Genomic DNA, 19,453 nt, shown 5'->3' on the forward strand with positions numbered 1-19,453 from the left:
GTTCCCTCTTTAGAGAAACTTTACGATGCTTATTCACTGATGTCTAAATAACTCTCTGTACAAACAGAAACCTCTGGCACCCTAGATACATTTCCTGTGCCAACCACTGAATTTTTAGACGTCTGTTGATCCAAAAGATCTAAACAGTTTCATCAGGTCCTCTTTAGGCTGCATGCATGCCTAGGATTAGAGGACGATCACAGTTACCACCACATGGGAAGATCCAGTTCTTGTAAATAGCTTGCATAAGAACGGCCCATTGTCAGATATTGGTGGTGAGCTATTGTTGTGAGGCATCTACAATGAATCCATGTGTAGGTCCTCGTAAAAAATATGAATTTAAACAATATTGCCTCTCAGTGACAAGAAATCCTTCACCAGCAACATAGTTTTCTACAGAATCGTCTCACCTGAGGTCCCCACGAAGCGCACAAACTCCGGAGCAAATCCAGCTCTGCCGTGACCCATCTGTGAGGCAAGTCACTCAGCTTCCTCAGGCTTCATTTGTTTCATCAGCAACACAGATACCAGCCCCCTCTGAAACCTGTGAGCGTTAAATGAGTGCTGTAACCACGTTCGCTTTGTTATTATTGTTATGATACGAATGATCTCTGTATACTGTTTTCTTTTCAGGTGGGAATTTCATTTACACTAAAATGGATGGAGTACGCTACGGATGACACGTAAATTTATAGATGCACTTAACGCCCACCACTCAAGGAAAAACCTCTTCTTTTTCGTCATTCAGAGAACTGAGCAACACTCCCAGGGGCTTCTACTCAGGAAGTCGGCACCTCCCCCGGGCAGGGCACACTCTCCCCACCACGTCACGCTGCTCCTGGGATGGTCTCTAAGAAAGGAGACCGCGTGTGATGGAGGACGCACCGGACCTGGGTTCATCTCTGGGTTCTATGCTTTTTTGGTTGTGCGAAACCAGGAAAATTACTTTGTGTATTGTCTGGGATTTTTAAGTTGTTTTTTTTTAATTAACCTTTCTAATTTGAGATCATTCTAGATTCACATAGAGATCTCATAAACGTTTTCCCCCAGTTTTCTCCAGTGATAACATCTTTTTTTTTTTTTTTTCCAGTGATAACATCTTGCACAGCTATAGTGCCATATCACAACTGGGTATTCACATGGATAAAGTCACGCTACAGAAGGGCTCTGTCATCACAGATATCTCTCACGTTGCCCCTTTCCTCCACTGCTGGCCCCTGGTTGTAAATACACTTCCCTGTGGGCACGTGTGTTCACTTCTCTTGGGTGAATACCAAGAATTGGAACTGCTGGATTGTATGGTAAATGTATGTTTAACTTTCTGAGGTACTGCCATATGGTTTTCCAAAACAGCGGTACCATTGGGTGTTCCCATCAGCAACACGTGAGAGCTCCAGTTGCCCCAGATTCATGCAAGCAGTCGGTACTGTCAACCTTTTTTAAAAAATTGTAGTAAAATGTACAGAACACACCATCTTAACCAGTTTTCAGTGGACAGTTCAGTGGCACTAAGTGCTTTCACATTGCTGTGCGGCTGTCACCTCCACATCGTCTCAGACGCCTTTTCATCTTGCTAACGGACACTCTGTACCCATTAAAGAGGAGTTTCCCATCCTTTCCACCCCAGCCTCTGGCAACCACCATTCTGCTTTGTGTCTGTGGTTCTGACGACTCCAGGTACCTTACACGTTTTAGTTGTTGTGGACAACGCCGCTATGAATGTGGGTGTACGAGCCTCTCTTCAGGACCCAGCTTTCAGTCTTTTTGGTGTACACCCAGAAGTGGGATTGCTGGCTCACGGTAATTATATTTTTAATTTTTTGAGGAACCACCATACTGTTTTTCACAGCAACCGTACCACTTTACATTCTCCCCACAGTGCACAGGGTTCCCATTTCCCCACATCCTTGCAAACACTTTTTTCTTTTCTTTCTTCCTTCCCCGCTTCCCCTCCCTCCCCACCTCCCTCTTTCTCTCTCCTCTCTCTTTCATAGTCGTCATCTTAATGGGACTGTGGTTTCGAATTGTGGACTGGAATCTTACTTGTCAACCACAGAAGCCACTTCAGCTAGTTTAAGGATCTGTTAAGGAATATTAAGCAGTTTGTGGCACCTCGAGGAGAGTCAGAGTCAGATCTGGAGGCTGCACAGCCAGAGACAGTACCCACACCGCCAGGCAGGGCTGCCGCAGCCGAACCCCTGCTGCCGCGGGCGCTGCAGAGGGGGGGACGCCACACGCCAGACGCCGCATCGTTCCTGCCCCTGCAGACCAGACTCCTCGTCACCACCCAAGCCAGGAGGAATGCTTCCAACACAGCACCTGCTTCCTCGAGCTGCTCTGTTCTCGATGAGACTTGTGTGAGTAGCCTGGTGGGGAGAGCTGGCGCTCTAGCTGCTGAGGCGCTGAGAAGGAGAACTTGGGGTTCTGCCTGGAAAAGTCCAGATTCACAATGTGGGAAATTACTCTGAGGTAGGAAGGGTTTTCAAAGACAGTCACAAAACATGAGAAATCCCTACTGTATTTTTCTCCCCTGTTTCTAAATATATAACTTTTTATATTATATAAAAATTTATGAGTATGTACATTTATAAAAATAAATAGGGATAATAATAGCTACTTCACTGACTTGTTTTAAAGAGGAAACGAAATCCCACATGTAAAATGTGTAACACAGTGTCTGGCACGTGGCAGATGTCAACCATGTGATCTTTGTTTCTCTCAATAAAACGTAAGCTGTGAGTTAAACTTGTGTGTGACGTAAGGCTGTTTTTGGTTTGTTTTTGGGTTTTTAAAAATATTTCTTTGATTTATTTATCTGATTTATTTTCCGGCTGCGTCAGGCTATAGCTGCGGCATGTGGGATCTTTGCTGCGGCATGCAGGATCTTTGCTGCGGCATGCAGGATCTTTTTGTTGCAGTGCACAGGCTTCTCTCTAGTTGTGGTGCACGGACCCAGTTGCCCCACAGCATGTGGGATCTTAGTTTGACGAGGGATGGAACTGGCAAATCAGGGCTCGTCCCCCGCATTGCAAGGTGGACTCTTCACCACTGGACCACCAGAGAAGTCCCCATAAGGCTGTTCTGTAGGCAGCTGTATGATACAATTTTAGGAACCTCAAAAGAGCTCTATGACCGTCCCCCCCAATATCCTATTGAACATAAAGTTCCATGTTATTGTTTTAGCTTAAGTCCTGATCTTGAAAGAAGGCAAATATCTGAAAAAGGAATGCTATTTTAGGCTATAAATGACATTAATACAAGGATACATTATATGTTAGAAAGAGCACTCTTTTGGACATTAAGAGGTCTGAGTTCAAATCTCATCCCCTTATAACTAACTGTACAATCCTGAGCAACTGATTCCCCTCTCTCGACCTCTCTGCTAAAAGGAGGGCGAGGTACTGAATCACCATCTAGTCCTGCAGCATCATGCTGCCATAAATGGAGGCTCTTGAGAGTAGGTTTTTGATGTGGAGCAGACAGGAGAAAGCAGGAATTCCCTGGTCCCTTGAAGGCGTGTAAAAGAATTCTTGGGGAAGAAAAGGACACCAAAGCACATCGAAGTGATGGAGATAGGGGTGCTCTTTCCTGTGCCAGGAGGGCTGTTATAAGCTGAGACTCAGTAAAAACATTACAGCATGAGTGGAAGAAAAGTTAAGATTTTGTGGATTACATAAGTATCTTGAAATTCTCTCTTGGGAAACAGAAATAGAAAGTTATTGAGTAACTGTTTCCTGTAACACACTGTAGATACAAAGTTGAATTAACATACAGTCCTTGTTCTCAGGCATTAATTTCAGAGGGGAAGAGAAATATAATAAGAATACAGTGTGGCACATCTTAATAGAAGCAAGTACAGAGTGTGGTATTATATTAAATTATCTTCATTTTGGAGTTATGTATGGAAATGCCAACAATTAAATTTTTTTCTGGGGAATTCCCTGGTGGTCCAATGGCTAGGACTCTGAGCTTCCACTGCAGGGGGCACAGGTTTGATCCCTGGACAGAGAACTAAGATCCCACATGCCGTGCAGCAGAGCCAAAAAAAATAATTTTTTTCCCTGCAAGTTTTCTGTGGTTTCGTTCCCATCATTACTATCTGAAGATCAAGTAGAGACAGTTTGATAAAGGGGAGTACTTATGTGTTAATCTAACACACACACACACACGAGTTTCAAGTCAGGAAGATAAGATTTAGCTTTTAATATAATGGGAACCATAGTATGTTCGATAAATATTAAGACTGTTGAGATGACCTTGGCAAAGGATTCTTCAACCTGTCTCAGGAAGAAAAGTGGAACCAACTTTAAGAGCCAGGTCTCATGCCACACTCTACAATACCCTGGCCCTGTACACCTGGCAGGTGCCCCGGCAGGTGCTCAGTAGAGCACTGCATTCTCTGTGTCCTCCAGTCATCACAAGCTAATCGCACTGAAGTAACTAATCCAGGAAGATTTAGATTTGAGAAACATGACCAGAATGAAGTCATACACTGCAAATTAAATGTCATATTTAGAACATGCTAAATCTTACGCTTACCAGAATTACTGTGGTTGAAGACCGTAATGCTTTAATGAACCATTTCACTCACACTCGGTAAATGGGTTTGTTTTTTAAGCTTCACCAAGAGATGGTTTGTAACTATATAGGTCATCTGTTTCTTTTATCAGCTCAGGTTCCATTTCTCCTTCTTGTCGAAACCCCAATATTCATTCCTTCTTCTGCTCTGGGTTTCTGTCTCAGTGGGACTGTCGTTCAAGGTACGGCACCCCCCATGACCAAGGGATAACCAAACCTAGGCCAAGCATCCTCTTCCCTAGGAACCTGGCTCTTGCCTGAAAGGACAGCGTAGAAGCCTTTTGGAGTAGATTCCTTCTGAGGGCCCAACGGGTCTATCCACTGTCTCCTGCCCCTAGGTCTTCTCTGAACCCAGTTTTCAGCTTTTTCTTTAATCCATGACAACCAAAGAACAGCCAAAGAACCCTGATACAGGAGCTTAACTCTTAATCACAATTATTTCAGATACAGTTTCCTCTGCCTGGAATGCCCTTTACTTCCATCTTTACGTTTCCAAATACTACGTTTGCTTTAGGACTACGGACTTGTTGAACCGTTTTCTTAGATATCTGAACCACACTTGATGGGTCTCCATTTAAGCAATCATAAAGGGACTGTCTGGATTCAGACAGATTCATCCCAACTTCCCAACCAACTTAATGTGTGCGTGTGGCAGCCGTAGACATGCGACAGTCAGATCTCCCTTCAAGAGAGAACCTGCTGCAAGAAATTAGTTAACCTTCAGAATTCACCTCCGCGTTGGCCAAGCGTCCCCTGGGCTGCTCATATCTGAGCTCTCCTGCGTGGGTCTGAAAGCTGAGCCATTCCTTTCTACAACACGTGATTCCACTAGTGGGCAATCTTTGCTCTGGAGGTCCCCACTGGCCGGCCAAGATGTTCTCAGAGCTGCTCTGCAGTCCGAGGCTCTACCCAACCCTCCTTCCTCCCCTTCTCACGTCATACGTGTCCGCTCTGCACTGACAGTCTCCCTGCTTATCTTGCTCACCCTCCCTTTTGTTCCCCACATAGGTTATCCCCCCAAATAAATTTCCTGCCCTTCTAATTCCATCTGGATGTTTCCTTCTAGAGAGCCCAACCTGTGGCAATGACTAGTCATGCTGGGGGATGGGTAAATAGTACCGCATTGTGGTTTTATTGTGTAGCAGCATTCCTGTTTTAATTTGTATTTCCCTGGTAGCGAATGAAGTTAATACCTCTTGAAGTGTGTATTGACCTTGGATGTTCTCTTTCTCCCTGCTTGGTTTTACTGGGGTATCTTTTACATACTACAAAATTCAGTCGTTTTAGGTGTGTAAATAAATGATTGTTTAGTAAGTTTACAGTTATGCAACCATCATTACAATCTAATTTTAAAACATTTCCATCGTCTCAGATAGAAACCACTTGCCCATTCACAGTTCCTCCTCACTCAACCCCTGCCCCATGCAACCACTGCTTTACTTTCTGTCTCTATAGATTCACCTTTTCTGGACAGTTCATACAAATGATGACAACATATGAGCTTTTGTGACTGGTTTCTCTCACACTTAACATGTTTTTGAGGTTCATTCATATAGTAGCATGAAATCAGTGCTTTGTTCATTTCCATTGCTGAATGGTATTTTATTGCATAGATATGACTCATTTTATTCATTTACCAGTTGTTGGATATTTGGGTTGCTTCTACCTTTTGGCCATTATGAAAAACGCTGCTATGAAGATTTACATGAGTCTTTGTGAGGACACGTTTTCTCTTGGGCAGATACCTAGGAGTGGAATTGCTGGGTCTTATGGTGAATCTATGTTTAACATTTTTAAGAAACTGCCAAACTGTTTTCCAAAGTATCCACCATTCCCCTAGCAACGAGCAAGCGCTCCAGCTTCTCCACAGTCTCACTGATACTTGGTTCTACCAATCCTTTGCCCATTTTTCCATTGCATTGTCTGCCTTTATATCTTCTTTGTAGGTCTTGTGTGGATATATGTAACGCAAGCCTCTTTTCCATTTTGTGACTTGTCTTTTCATTCTTGTAAATGTGTCCTTAGATGAACAAAGCATCTTAATTTTAAGTATGTCAATTTTACCAATTTTTTCTTTTATAGTCAAAGTTCTGTTTAGGAAATCTCTGCTTACCCTAAGTTCATGAAGATATTATGCTTTATTTTTTAAAGCATTATAGTTTTATATATTTTACATTTACAATCTATTTGGTGTTTACTTTTGAATGAAGTTGCAGTTAAGATTTGTTTGATTTTCCATTATTGTTTTCAATAAATTTTCAATAGAATTTATTGAGAAGGGTATCTTTTTTTTTTTTTTTTTTTTTCCCACTCCAGTGCAGTGGATCTGTTATACATAAAGTGATTAAGTGTGGCTCTGTCTCTGGACTCTCAATTGTATTTCATTGTCTATCTTCATGCCAATATCACACTTCTTAACTGCTATAGCAGCTTTATCATAACTCTTGAAATCTGGTACCTAAGATTCCCAGATTTCTTTTTCAAGATTGCCTTGGATATTCCTGGCCCTTTGCATTTTATGTAACTTTATAATCAACTTGTCAATTTGCATAAAATATCTGCGTGGATTACAGAGGCTCTTTAAATGAACTGACATTTTGACGATGTCAAATCTAATTCATTAACACTGCATAATCTGCCATTTATTTAGGTCTTTAATTTTTTTCAGCGGTAGAGTCTTATCTTTTTCAAGGGCAGCAGTGCATTCTCTCACAGTTCTAGAGGCTAGAAGTCGGAGACCAAGGTGTCAGCAGGGTTGGCTTCTCTTGAGGCCTCTCTCCTTGGCGTGTGGATGGCGGCCTTCTCCCTGTGTCCTCACGTGGCCTTTCCTCCACGCCTGCCCCTGGTGTCCTCAGTGATGAGAGTTTTAAGTACAGAGATCTTGCATCTCATTTTCTTTGATATTTGACAGTTTTCTATAATGTAAATGGTATCCTTTTAAAATTTCATTTTCTGTTTATTGCAGTTATATGTATATATAATTGTTTTTTATGTTTACCATGCATCCAGCTGCTTTTCCAAATTCACTTACAATTTCTAATTTGCAAATAATGGCATTTTTATTCCTTTCTAAATCTTTGAATCTTTTATTTTTTTTCTTAGTTTTCTCTGTTTATTGAACTGACTAGGACCTCTGGTGCAATGAATAACAAGTGGTGAGAGTGATAATATTTGATTCATTCCTGATGTCAATACAGCAGATTTTAAACAAATGTTTCTTACTCTTCTCCTAAGTGAGATCTATTAGGAACAATCTGAAGTTCTTGGTAAAACCTAAGATGGTCCTTGCTGCTAGGCTTGGTATGGAGGAGTTTCTTGGACCTTTGACACAAGATACTGGTTATTTTTCTAATGAAAAAGCATGTAAGAAACTTGAAAAAAGCAGAATTTAAAAAGCCCCATGATAAGTCTACCAGCGTGTGACATACTGAAAGGAACAACTAAGTGAAAATGCACTCACTCTTTACGCCTTTAATGAACTGTTGGGTGAAAAATAAAGGAGCTGACGTTCTCTTTTTTCTTCACTGTAAGAAACAGCTTTCCTGCTCACAGGCTCACTTAGCCCTCCTAACCACTGGATGAAGTGGCCATATCTTCTACCAGCAGAGAAGGGAGATGGAGGCCTAGGCAGGCTGAGTGATTTGTCTAAGGTACGTGGTAAGTGCTACACGGTGTGGCTGGCAGGTGGCAACTGAGTATTAAGTTGAGATGTATAATCTACACGTGCTGTATAAATTCTGGGAAACAGAAAACAGGAAATAAACAGTCAGAGGTGTCATATAAAAGTTATGTCTTAAGTGAAGTAAAGTGAGTGAAGTAAAGGATTTAAATTTTTGGTGAAAAATCAGAATTTCAGGATGGGAGAGCCATTATTAGTCAAGCAATGAAGATGGACTGATTGTGGGTGGTCTCTGTGTACTAGTGCTCCAGGGTGTTTAGTGGAGTACCGGGACAGAAGGAGGTTTAGCAAAAAAAAAAAAAAAAAAAAAAAAAAAATTTATACAAATGCTTTCTCTCACAAGACCTGGATTTACTTACCAAGTTCCCCACCCCATCCCCCAATTGCTCTGCCTTCTTACACACTATACATATATTATCTATAGTCAATATTTATTGAGTGCCTACTATATGTAAGGTACAGTATAAAAAGCTTACCTATGTTTGTTTGTAGGTTTGTGTATATTGTGTGTCATGTAACAGAAACATGCTTTTAAAGTTTTCTTTTACATTAAAAACAAACAAAAAAACCAAACGTAGGCATGCACAAAAATAATCAAATGGTCCTATAAAGTCTGTCATCAAAAACAGCATGGCCCTCCTCCATCTCTCTCTCTTCAAACAACCTTTCCTTCTTTTAGCAGATGATTTTTTCATGTCACTGAATAAGCCACTTCTTGACTTATACTGTTTAGCTGTGTTCCGCTGACTTCTCACTGTGGAGATGCGGGTTGAGGTTATCTTCTCTGCCTCACCTCCACACCACCATATCCTCTCTCAGTGGAACTGCTGTAGTTTTGATGAGATTATTATTTACCGTTAACATCTTTATGGCGTTCAACCCCTGGTCACAGTTTACCTTTTCTTTCCTATACAACATTTTGCTTTCCTAGAGGTAATCACTGCCAGTTTTTTGATTTCAACCCTAGGTAAATTTTTGTTTAAAAATAACATCACCACCGATTGAATCCCTCCACCCATTTCTGATTTCAGCCAGAGGCAGTGGATAGCTCTATCTGAGCTCAGATTTCTCACCCGCTCTTCCAGCTTTCTGCCTCAGGGCATCCTCGGATGCTGAAGGAGCTCACGGGGCCCAAGTGCAAGCTGCAACATGGTACTTCAGGAGGTAATGCCCTGGCAGTGATGCAGCCAGTGAGGAGCAAGCCAAGGTAAACGGCCCAGCCACTCGACCTTCAGGAGACAACGGTGGGACTATATCACAGAGCTTCACAGAAGACCTGGTGAGTCAAGCCGCCTTACGTTGGCCTTTTCTTCTTCTCCATTTCAAGATCACAAGTCTCTCACTCTGACTTCTTGGGGTCTGGGAGATGCATCATGTAGTTTATGAGTTTGATCTTCCTGAAAAGTCTCTCCAGGAGCTTCCGATAGGCTCCGCTCTGCTCTGTGTGCCCGGCGTGCTGTCATCCCCTCATCATCACCATCGGAGGATTTCCTTCCCCGCTCTCCTATGCTGAACCCGTCTTTGCACCTCGTCTTCACTTTCCTTGGTTTATGCCCTTATTTTTATGAAGCGCGTCCTCTAGCAGCTTCTTGAGAAGGACTATATGAGAGGTAAAGTTTGTAAGACCTTGCACAAATAAAAATGTCTTCATTATACCCTTAGGTTTGACTAACAGTTTATTTGGATCCAGAATTTTAGGTTGAAAATCTCTTTCGGAATTTTGAAGGCACTGCTTCTGTTGAAATTTGAAGCTATCCTGATTCTTATTCCTTGGTATTTGACCTGCCCCTTTTCTTCAGAAGCAGAACAGATCTTCTTTTTGACCCTGACGTGCCTGAAATTTCATGAGATTTTTTTCATCCAGTGTACTTTCAATGGAAAATCTGAAGCTCTTTGGTACTGGGATTATTTCTTGAAACCCTCTACTGATTCCCTATTTTCGTTGTTCTTTTTGGAACTCCGGGAGATTGGATATTGGGCCTCCTGGGCTGTTAATTTTCTTAACTTTTTTTCTATTTTCTGAGAAATTTCTTCAACTTTATATTCCAAATCATCTACTGAATTATTCAGCTATGCTATCATATTCTTTCTAATAGCTTTGTTTTTTGAAAGCTCCTTTTTTAGTATCCTACCCCTGATTCATAGCTGCAAAGATACTTTTTCTTTCGACATTTTCTTCATTCTGTATAGTCTGTTTCCTTTAGGTGCTTTTCCCCAATTGTCTTCTCTCTCATGTTAAGAGGCTTTCCTCAGATGTTTCATAACTCCTGGCTGTTTAATCATTTTTATTATTATTATTTAAAAAATATTTACTTATTTATTTTGGTTGTGCCGGGTCTTAGTTACAGCATGCAGGATCTTTAGTTGCGGCATGCAGACTCTTAGTTGTGGCATGCATGTGGGATCTGGTTTCCTGACCAGAGATCGAACCCGGGCCCCCTGCATTGGGAGTGCAGAGTCTTACCCACTGGGCCACCAGGGAAGTCCCTGTTTAATAATTTTTAACAGCAAAAGACTAAAAGACAAATGCAAGCTCTGGATGCACGCGTCGGGTGGTGGGCACGTTAACTGTGATTTTCACTGTGGAGTTATCCAGCTGGGCGGTTTAGCCAGGACACCTCTGATGTCAGGATCTTTTTAGGTCTTCCCACATGCACTGACCACATGGCCCAGAGTAGACTCCTCCAGTGTTGTGAGGACAGAAGATCTGGCTGCCAGGATTCAGGCAGGAGGAGGAGGAGGAGGAGGAGGAGGAGGAGGAGGAGGAGGAGGAGGAGGAGATTGGTCTTTGTATCCAGAATGTACCTATTTCCTGTTTTAAGTATGGTCCCCTGGCTTCTATCCTATCCGGTGTCCTTCAGTCCAGAGGCCCCATTTAACATACCCAAAATAAACAGTGACAACTTACTGAAATCACAGCATTTTTAAAGAACAATGCTTTATATATTTCATTTGCATAACATTTTATTGTTTGCATACTGCATAGTGAAAAGAACAGAGTCACAAGACTCATGGTCGGGCTTAACCACTAACTTGCTGTGTGAACGGGGTAAGTCTCTTAGCCTTGCTAACCCCTTATCTCCTCATCTGAAAAATGATGACAGTGACAGCACCTACTATACAGGATCGTTAAGGCTGAATGAGATAGTTACACTGTCTTCCTCTCAAGGAACTGCTCAAAATGAATCCACAGCTTGCTACTGCCAATCCCCTGTTCATCATCTCAATGGTCACTGTTAAATGCATTAAGACAATAGGTACCAATGTGACACTTTAATTCTGAATACTAACAATAGCAGAAAGAAAACTCAAGAATGGTCCAATCCTTTCTTATCTTTAGAATACTGGTTTTTATAATACTTATTTATACTATCCCATCAGGAATTAAATTTCATTTAAAGATTTTTTTTTTTTTTAACCTACTCAAAATGAAGATCTATATATGTGAAAAACCCAAGAATACACATGTAGTTGCTTTACACTTTCCCCTCTGGTAGAGTATAAGTAAAATACATATCATGGGCAGTTAAATACTCCCCCCACATCAGGGATGATAATATATATGAAGATTAATTTCTTATGCATTATCCCTAACATAAAAAAAAAATCACAGGTGTATTATACTGCTTGTCAAGAATACATACACACGGTGGTCACATCTAGAAATACACACTCCTTCTAACAATATTTCAACCATCATCATCTTCTGTATGACCCCCTACAACTACATGTAGTTGAAAACACAAAACTCTCTTGTAAGGCAATTCTGGAAGATATTATATTATAGAATACTTGTGTTAAATAAAACTGCATGTATGTATTCAACCTCCAAACACAGCCTTTAAACCCTCAAAGTACTAGTCTTAAAAGGTAAACAAAATTTTTATACATTATAAAAAAATTTAAGCTGCTCTGCAACCTTCCTTTACTAAAAGTTAGATACATTACACCACTTCAGCAAGAGATTAATAAATAAGGATTAAATATTCTATTTTACAAAAACATACAGAATGGCCAATGTAAAAGTGAAAGGCTTATCTGATAATTTCTTTATCAAATTATGTTCAGTAAGAAGGAATAAAACATGGTATAAAATGAGAAAACTGTCACTAAATTTATCTCTCTGAAGATAATCAAATGCGCTGTTATCTAAAAATATCACGGCATCCTTGTTACAAACATTATTTTTTTTTAAAAAAAGACTGTGTTTCCTGGAACTAGAGGACTATCTGTCTCATAGCTTTTATTAAGCAAACTTGATAAAACCACCACACAGTGGCAAGAGATAGAATAGCTGTTTCCAGCTACAGAAAATATTGAATTCTACCTTAAAGTACAGATCATTTGAGATGTAACCCATAACAATTAAAGCAAATCATAGTGTAGTTTGTACTGAATTTCCTTAAGATATTTTTGCTTTCAATGGTGTGTATTCATTTTCCTGTCATTTGAGACCAGTTTCTGTTGCTTAGTAACTATTTTCATGTCCAGCCAAGATGTACAGATTGCTGTGTGCAGTAGGATTTTCGGTTGGCCTACTTTCCAGAACAACAACCCTGCAATTAAATCAAAACAAAAGTCTTGTTAAAGAGTAAAAACAGAGATTTCACCTTCAAATATTAACATCAAGCCAGGAAAGAATATCATTGTTCACATTCACATAAGATTACAGACATCATATTAATAGATGCACAAATTCAGCTTTACATCTTATAACTTAAAAACAAAACAATAAGAATTGATGAATTTATGTAGATGTAGACAGTCTCATCTTATTCCCACTAAAAACAAACTTGCTTACTCATATATGCCAACAAAAGGTACAGTAAAGTTTCAGAATACACACGAACAGGAAGGGGATGGAGGAGGGCTGAGGGAATAAAACAGGACTCTAAGAGACACCCACTCACACTGCTCTTCAAGGTATTTGCAAATAAATAGTTTTACAAAGCATGAAATGAGGCCATCTCCCTTGTCCCTGGAACAAGGGCAGGGAAAGAGTTCAATGAAAGGACCAATAGGAAGAAAAACCAATCAGGTGTCACATCATGGGATCTACACTGTGGGGAAGACGGGTGTGAGAGCAAAATAAAAAACAATATGCCCACGCAGAGAAAAAAGTCTAGCAGGGGAAATGGGAGGGGGGAAGTTGCAATAAATAGTCTATATTTTTCTAGTGTACGAATTTCCTACAACCAGCATATTATCACTTTTGAAATGGCAACAACAAAAAAGTAATATATACTTAGATAATGCATTACAGAAAAGGAGACGGGGAAAATAAAATTACCTATAATTCAACTGCCCAGAATGTACCATTATTACTATTGTGACACAGTTTTCTTTCCTCCTAGACATTAATACCTATATTTAAGCAATACGATTTAACAAATCACTTTAAAAATTAAGACTAAACAAAAACTTTGGTTAAGATATATATCTTAAAATCAAGGAGATGCCCAAGTAAGAAGATAACCAGAACAAGACAATGGTCTGAAAAAAGGAGTTTTTTTAGGGCAAATAGTGACAGAGAATGGAAAAACAATATAGATAAAGAAGGCAACAGATGAAAGAAAATTCTGGGGGAAGGAGTTGGAAGGAAAGAAGTAACTGAGAGTTGGAGAAATGGCTTCTGATGCCTACCCTCTATCCAGCAGAAGCCTGTCATCCTACGTCTCACCAGAGTACTATCTGTGCTAGGATCACTGAATGATCTACAGTCGCTGGACTCCTTTGGTAATAAAACAACCAAACTATTACCTGTCTGATCCTAATAAGCGGAAAACTCTTGTTTCATCTGAAATCTCCTGGGTAACCTAGGAAAGAAAATACCCCATATGATTAGTCCCCATATTATTTACATAATAATTTAAAAATCACTTAGAGCAATTATTAAAAAGAATGATCATTTTTGATACTCAATTCTGCAAATGAAATAAACTTTAGGAAGTTTTTTTCACCTGCTTATTCGTAGAGGTCAACCAACATTCACGGGACATCTGGCGCGGGTCAGGCACTTCCCTCAGAAGACCCCTTGGTGGTGTGTCTTCTCATTGCCACATTATTAAAGCAACAGCGAAGACTCAGAGAGCTTAAGCAACTTACTCAGGTCATGGAACGGGCAGGTCCAAGACCTGAACACAGCTTTGCTGGACGGCACAGCCCTACTCTTTCCTTTATATCACAGTGCAGATGCTTGAGGTGGCGCCCCTCGGCCCGCCTGATCTCCGCAGAGCTGCGGCAGACACCCCCGTGCACCGCTGTCTTACGTCCGTGTACCAGTGTCACACCTCTGCTCTGTCTTCTCCAAAGCTAACGAAGGTACTCAGCCACGCACAGGCGCTGTTCTGAAGCGTGGGGAGGTTGTATCTCTGGGGGCGACTGTTCACTGCCTGGGACAGCAACTGGTGTATAAAAGCACCCGCCTCCCCACCTTCCGAAGAGCCAACTCTGAGGCGTGCCACGCTGCCCCCCAGCAGGCCCTAGGGGGTTAAGCCCTGGCGGCCCGCGGGCAACCAGTCTCCTCCTGGCTCCCCGCCCCTCTCTGTCTTGCATTCCTCACTCTATCACTTGTTTTCTGGAATCTACTCCCAAATAAACTACTTGCACTTGAGTCCTTGTTTTAGGGTCAGCTTTTGGAGGAACGGAAATTATGACAGTGTGGATACAAAGTAAGTATAAAAATAGTTTGCTATCAATGAGTTTGCCGTCTAGCTGGGAAGATGGAATGAATAAACTTGAATCAGAAAATAAATCTGGTGCTATACAGTGCAGCTGATTTTCAGACTATTAAGTTCAGAAATGTTCCAATCATTGTGGACTGTGGCTAAATATTACATTACGAACATTACAGCTAGGCCCAAATTGAAGGATGAGAACAAAACCAGAAAGAAAGGGGTAAGCGAGATGCCTTACAAATGGGAAGCAGAATCCACACTTCATATGGGAAACAACAAACATCTCCCGCAGATTTCTAATCACAGGAACGACACAATGAAAACAGCATCTAAGGGCAATTAATCTTATTGCAGTAAGTAGGACTGCAGGCTTCATTAAATGCAGGGGGCTGGTGACATTTAGTGACACAGGTTAGTAACTAGATGAACTGACACTTTCAAAGACGGCTGATTTATGTCATCGTCTCTTGGAAGCATTCTAATTCCACTGATTTACATCATTTTTTTTTTTTTTTCCGCGCTTCCCCAAACCCAACCCCCTGATTTACATCATTTTTACTTGGAAGCATTCTATTCCTGCATTCATATAAAAGGTGGAAATAATTATATATAAATAACAGTGTAAAGGTAATTCAAATAGAAGATTTTAAGCCTCAAAATAAGTCCGTAAATTTGTGAGGCCCTGGTACACAAGAATTACACAGGTACTCTCACAAATGGGAAGTGTCTCTGCTAGCGTCCTAACTGTTAGGATTCACCTCTCAAGGTGGAAGCCCAAGTCCCATCTCCTATGAAATGTATCCTGATTACCTCAGTAGAAGTGATTTTTGGAGACCCTTCACATCCAAGCTGTCACTTAACTAGCTCTGTAACTCTAGGTAAGTTACAGGCCACTCTGTGCCTGTAAAATCAGGAATATGAATAGTACCTAACCTCACTGTGAATGGCACTTGGACTCCACTACATTGTAAAGTGCCTGGAGCACAGACACCATAAGGGACTGATATGATTTATAATTACACTTCACTATGTCTTCAGTGCTGAAATAAGTGTCCTAAACGTATTTAATACTCAATAAATATTTCGTAAACAAGTAGTTTTCTTAGATTTTCCTTAGTCCTGTGATCCAATACACATTAACTGAGAATTTTAAATATAATATTAAAAAAGCTGCACATTTATAGATGACAGAAAAGGCTTATTACTTTTAGAAAAGTTTAGTAAGCTTGGCAACCATATTTATAAATTACAAATAAGAGGACTGAAATTGTGTAAACTCATGTTTGACAATTCTTCGTGGCCACTGAGAATACAACAAATACAAATCTGAACGTTATCTGAAGGGAAAATACTGGCAATTTTGTTCTACTGGCATTAAAGGCACTAAACATAGCAATGTGGGTTCAGAGAGAAAATACATAAAACAAACATTTCAACTTTTAAAGCCTTTTGTGGGGAGACTTCCCTGGTGGCGCAGTGGTTAAGAATCAGCCTGCCAATGCAGGGGACACAGGTTCGAGTCCTGGTCTGGGAAGATTCCACACGCCAAGAAGCAACTAAGCCCGTGCGCCACAACTACTGAGCCTGAGCTCTAGAGCCCGTGAGCCACAAGTACTGAAGACCAGGCACCTAGAGCCTGTGCTCCGCGACAAGAGAAGCCACTGCAAAGGGAAGCCCGTGCACAGCAACAAACACCCAATGCAGCCAAAAAATAAATAGATTTATTAAAAAAAAAACTTTAGTGGGAATCACTGGAGGTAATTTGAGAAATCTTACCTCATCTGATTTGAAGCTTTTACCCTGCATTCCATGTTTCCAGAAAGCCAACACGCTGTCTTGAAGGCATACTAAAAAAAGATAAGGGAGAACGGGACTAAAATAAGGCACAGAGTAGTGCATTATACATTTTCCTTAACTGTCTTTAATAAATGATAATATAAGGCCATTCAAGTGCTTGGTGCAAAATTCCACTGTCGGGACCACCAGTTCCCAGCATTTTTGTGGCAAAGCCAAAGCTCAACTAATTTATTGAGGCAGGGTCAGGGAAGTGTTCAAAGATATAACAGGTATTTATTTAAAAACGGGCTAACTTCTGATGAGCCTGGATATCAGCACATTAATTTTTCTTTCCTATACTATCTTTTATCTCAGGTAAATAAAATAGAAACATAATTGGTTTTTTAGATAAAAAACAGGATCATCTAAATACTGTGATATATTTAGAAGCAGCTATTAAGGAAGCATCCTTTATTTATGTTCACATTTTCCCTATTACAAACTTAACTTTTAAATATAAACCTGTCTCGTCATCTGAACGTCAACCACAGACGGAACATTTCAGGTCTGTGAACCAGCTCTCACCTGGAGGGGCTGAGCCACAGGACTCACTGCTGCTGCCCCAGCCCCACCAGGCCTCCAGGGCCACCTGGGCCTTTGCCCTGGCCTTACAGGGCAAACCGCCCGCAAGAGTGTTCACAGATTTGAGCCACGCTTGCCCACATTCTTGATGGCTCTGGATTCAGGAACGACCATGACCCCAAAGTGTGCCCACCTCATGACATGCCATATCCCCTCCTGCTCCCCACCCATCTCCCACAGTTCCCTGGGGTGGCCTGAAGGTCTTGGGAGGAAACCTGTTCTCACGGTGCCTTGTCCATGTCTGGGTCCTACCTGGTGCCAACCACAGGACTGGACCCACTGAGGCACACATATGGGGTCACTTAGTGGTTTAGAAATAGTGGAAGGGCCCCCAATTTTGGGGGGTGGGAGGCAGCACCTCCTTGGGCCCTTCCTGGCCAGAGGCTGGAGTCATTACAGCACAGTGAGAGAGGGAGAAAGAATGAGGGAAAGAACCAGTCTGACTGTTGGAGAGTGAGCCATATGCCTTATACCAGTAAAGATGACGGAAGAAAGTGATTGAAATTTATTGTATTTCTTACTAGAATACTGACTGCAAAAAGTTAATATAAGAATGTTCTTGAAACATAATTTAGCTTAATAAACATAAACGTATTTTACAATAACAAATCATACAAGTTTCACTAACCATGAAACAAAAAAAACAGGTAGTCCTGGCTTTGTTTTTAAAAGGTGACTTTAAGGGACTCTTTTTACCCAGGATGATCCTTGGAATTATTCCAAAGTTCACTGGAAAGAAGAGATGGTAGCCTAGGAGGTACCAAACGTCTGTATAACAACTAAAATGTCCTCAAAAATTTGGCACATATGAAAAACTTGAGCTACTAGTATGTTTCAGTTAAAATTAAAAAGAGATGTTGGAATCTCTACTGAAAATACTAAATCTTAGAAACTGGCATGCAATATCCAGCATAGAAGGGAGTAAAAGAAGAAACTATTTTCAGAATTACTTTTGTCATGGCATCTATAGAAAGTTTAGGTTTTCTGCTTGAATAAATTAAAATATCCAATCATAAGCAAATTATTTCTATGTAAAGATGTTTACCTGTACTTTGTGACAGGGCAAAACTTTTCTTGAGAAACCATTAAATTTAAAAAAAATAAACAGAAAACTGTCTAAATAGTGAGAAACACATTTTAAAAAGTATGTATATTTAATTATAAAATACATGTATTTTTTACAGCCCAAATAAAAATCACCAATTTTGTTTTAACTGTTTTTGACTTATGGCAGAACCATATCATAAATTGTTCAAAATATTTCTACCCATGGTATTTTTTCATAAGTTCTATCACCCCTGAGGAAAATACTTACTGACATATAATCAGTGAGAATGCAAAAAATAATAAAATAATTTTTACCATAAAACCAATGATATTACAAAGTAAAACACTCATTGACAATGGAGCAAATTCAAAAGGAACAGTATTTTCCAGATTCTGTGGGAAGCTAGTTATTTATATTTAAATAGACCTAAAAGCAAAAACCATCCACACACATCAACCAGAATCTTACAGGCAAAGAATTCTAGCATACGTAACACTGTTTAATCATATCACACAAATACCTTCATGATTTGGAAAGAATTGGAAGACGTAAAATTCACTTGATGCAGCAAAGGGAACAATGAACAGAAGTTTAAGAAATGATTTCATGTATTAAATATTCAAGAAACAACAATAAAAGATTTATTATGGTCCAGACCTGCACTGTCTAATATAATAACAACTAGCCATGTGTGCCTATTTACATCAAAATGTAAGTTAATTAAAATTTAAAAAATTAAAATTAAAATGTAGCACTAGCCATGTTTCAAGTCCTTAACAAGTGTGGTTAATGACTATTGTATTTAAGAACACAGAGAACATTTCTATATCAAAGAAACTTCTGTGAGACAGTGCTTGTCTAGACAACCCGAAGTGCAGAATGAACAAAAACCCAACCACTCTAAATGTATTATTAAAGAAAAAAGGAGACTTACCTACAGATTCAATGCGAAAATCAAAACTTAGCTCAGAGGCCAGTTTCTTACTCGACTTTAGTTTTCCTTGTAGATTTACAATTTTTACAAATTCTTAAAAAAAAGAAAAACAAGTCAAG

The 19,453-nt window shown here is 40.2% G+C and overlaps 1 protein-coding gene across 1 annotated transcript in view; it reads right to left on the minus strand.

The window, feature by feature from the left end:
* Positions 1-11,180: 11,180 nt before the first annotated feature.
* MAP4K5 (mitogen-activated protein kinase kinase kinase kinase 5) overlaps positions 11,181-19,453 on the minus strand; it is a 115,979-nt gene continuing 107,706 nt past the window's right edge. Inside the window, exons 29-32 of the mRNA XM_057723801.1 lie at positions 19,335-19,427; positions 16,711-16,781; positions 14,018-14,073; positions 11,181-12,813 (exon numbers count right to left, since the gene is read on the minus strand). Coding sequence (XP_057579784.1) covers positions 12,726-12,813; positions 14,018-14,073; positions 16,711-16,781; positions 19,335-19,427 — 308 coding nt within the window. The 3' untranslated portion in view covers positions 11,181-12,725. The remainder of the gene's footprint in view (positions 12,814-14,017; positions 14,074-16,710; positions 16,782-19,334; positions 19,428-19,453) is intronic.

Source organism: Hippopotamus amphibius, chromosome 2, assembly GCF_030028045.1.
Source record: "Hippopotamus amphibius kiboko isolate mHipAmp2 chromosome 2, mHipAmp2.hap2, whole genome shotgun sequence".
Taxonomy (NCBI): domain Eukaryota; kingdom Metazoa; phylum Chordata; class Mammalia; order Artiodactyla; family Hippopotamidae; genus Hippopotamus; species Hippopotamus amphibius.